The sequence below is a fragment of the Alligator sinensis genome, unplaced genomic scaffold (assembly GCF_000455745.1).
Source record: "Alligator sinensis unplaced genomic scaffold, ASM45574v1 scaffold137_1, whole genome shotgun sequence".
Lineage (NCBI taxonomy): Eukaryota > Metazoa > Chordata > Crocodylia > Alligatoridae > Alligator > Alligator sinensis.
In genome coordinates, this window is record NW_005842545.1 from 1,027,020 (window position 1) to 1,028,995 (window position 1,976).

A 1,976-nucleotide genomic window follows, 5' to 3' on the forward strand; every position below is an offset into this window, starting at 1 on the left:
GGGGGGGGGGCTGAGATAGGGCTGGGAGAGGGCAGGGGGCTGGTCTGGGGCACTGCAGCCCCCTATCCCCTGCAACAATGGGTTGGCCCAGGCCCTTCCTGTGCTCATTCCAGACCCAAAGCTCCTTTATACCCAAAGCTCCCTGTGCTCCTCACTTACACTATGTAGTCCTGTCCCAACCCCACAGTGCCCCTCCCTCCTGACCCACAGCCCCCATAGGGCTGGGAGAGGGCAGGGGGCTGGTCTGGGGCACTGCAGCCCCCTATCCCCTGCAACAATGGGTTGGCCCAGGCCCTTCCTGTGCTCATTCCAGACCCAAAGCTCCTTTATACCCAAAGCTCCCTGTGCTCCTCACTTACACTATGTAGTCCTGTCCCAACCCCACAGTGCCCCTCCCTCCTGACCCACAGCCCCCATCACCCCATGGTGCTTCTCCCTCCTGACCCACAGCTCCATCACCCCACAGTGCCCTCACTCCTGACACACAACCCCCTCATCACAAAATGGTGCCCCTCATTCCCAAACCACAGCCCCCCATCACCCTGTGGTGCCCTTCATTCCAGATCCACAAACCCCTATCCCTATGGTGCCACTCACTGACCCATAACCCTCCATTCACCCCAGGGTGCCCCTCACTTCAGACCTGCAGCCCATCCCTACAGTTCCCCTCACTGATCCCCCGCCCCCTGCAGTGCCCCTTACTTCCAACCTGCAGCCCTCCCCATACCCTGGTGGTTCCCCTCACTTCTGAACCACAGCCCCCACATACCCCCAAGGGTGGCGGTGAAGCCCTCAGCTTTGCAGGCAGCAGGGCCCAGGGAGAAGTACATGTGGGCGAAGCTGTAGGTAGCCGTGGTGGAGCCCACGCCAGCCACCAGCAGGTTGGCGCCAGCCAGGTTGACCAGGATGTAGTTGAGGGGCGAGCGCAGCTTGCGGTAGCGGGCACCACAGAGTATGGTGAGGGTGTTGAGTGGGACACCCAACATCACAAGCAGCCCCATGAAGGTTGCCATGGCCAGGAAGAGCCCTGGCCCAGCCAGGTGCGTCTGTGGCACCAGGAAGGGGCTGCGGGCCGTGATGTTGGGGCCAGCCACTGCCGGTGGCAGATAGAAGTCATCAGGCAGCTCTGCCCAGCTCACTTCACTCGGAGCCATAACCACAGAAGGGTGAGAGAAAGAAGGAAGGGGTGAGGGTGGGTGGATAGATACAGGAATAAATGGATGGCTGGATCAATTAGGTATGTAGATTAATAGGCAGAAAGATGGACAGACAAGTAAATAGGTAGATAGACACGTAGGTAGATAAATAGGTAGGTAAATAGATGGATGGGTGGATAGACTGATGGGTAGATAAATGGATGGATGGACAGAGACTGATAGGTAGATAGATGGGTAGATGGATGGAGAAATGGACAGATAGCTGGATAGGTAGGTAAATAGATGGCTGGATGGATGAGCAGGCAAATGGATGGGCAGATAACTGGGGCACAGGCAAGGCTGGGGAAGGGAGACTGGAGAGCAGGGGGTGGCAGCCGTGGGGTCTTGCGCACTCCCAGAGCCCCTAGTGGGGCTGGGACCAGGGGCCTCTTATAGGCGTGAGGGGCAGGAGGGTGTCCAGGGGGGAGGGACAGCCTGACCCCCCCCATGTTACTCCCCCAACCCCTGGGGGGTCAGGGGTTAATCTCTAGTAAGGCCCCAAAGCGGGGCTGAGCCAGGCTTATCCGGGCGGGGCATGGCCCCCTGCCCTGAGCCCCCCCAAGCTGCTTTCCTGCCTGCTAATCGCCCAAGCTCTGATTAAGACCTAGGATGAGGGAAGGAGAGGGAGGGGGCCTCATGGACCCCTGGGACAGGCTGGTGCCCCTCTTTCCCAACGTGCAGCCCCCCTGGCCCCCGTGGTGCCCTTCACTCCCAAACCATAGTGCTCCCCCTCCCCCCCAGATTCTGATGCCCCTCACTCCTGACCAGCTCCCCCAAGGT

At 60.0% G+C, this 1,976-nt stretch overlaps 1 protein-coding gene across 1 annotated transcript in view; it reads right to left on the bottom strand.

Moving 5' to 3' along the window:
- Positions 1–1,154, bottom strand: part of LOC102374339 (blue-sensitive opsin-like) — a 4,336-nt gene extending 3,182 nt beyond the window's left edge. The window contains exon 1 of the mRNA XM_025213672.1: positions 770–1,154. Within this exon, the coding sequence (XP_025069457.1) occupies positions 770–1,154 (385 nt within the window). The remainder of the gene's footprint in view (positions 1–769) is intronic.
- Between the last annotated feature and the right edge of the window lie 822 nt (positions 1,155–1,976).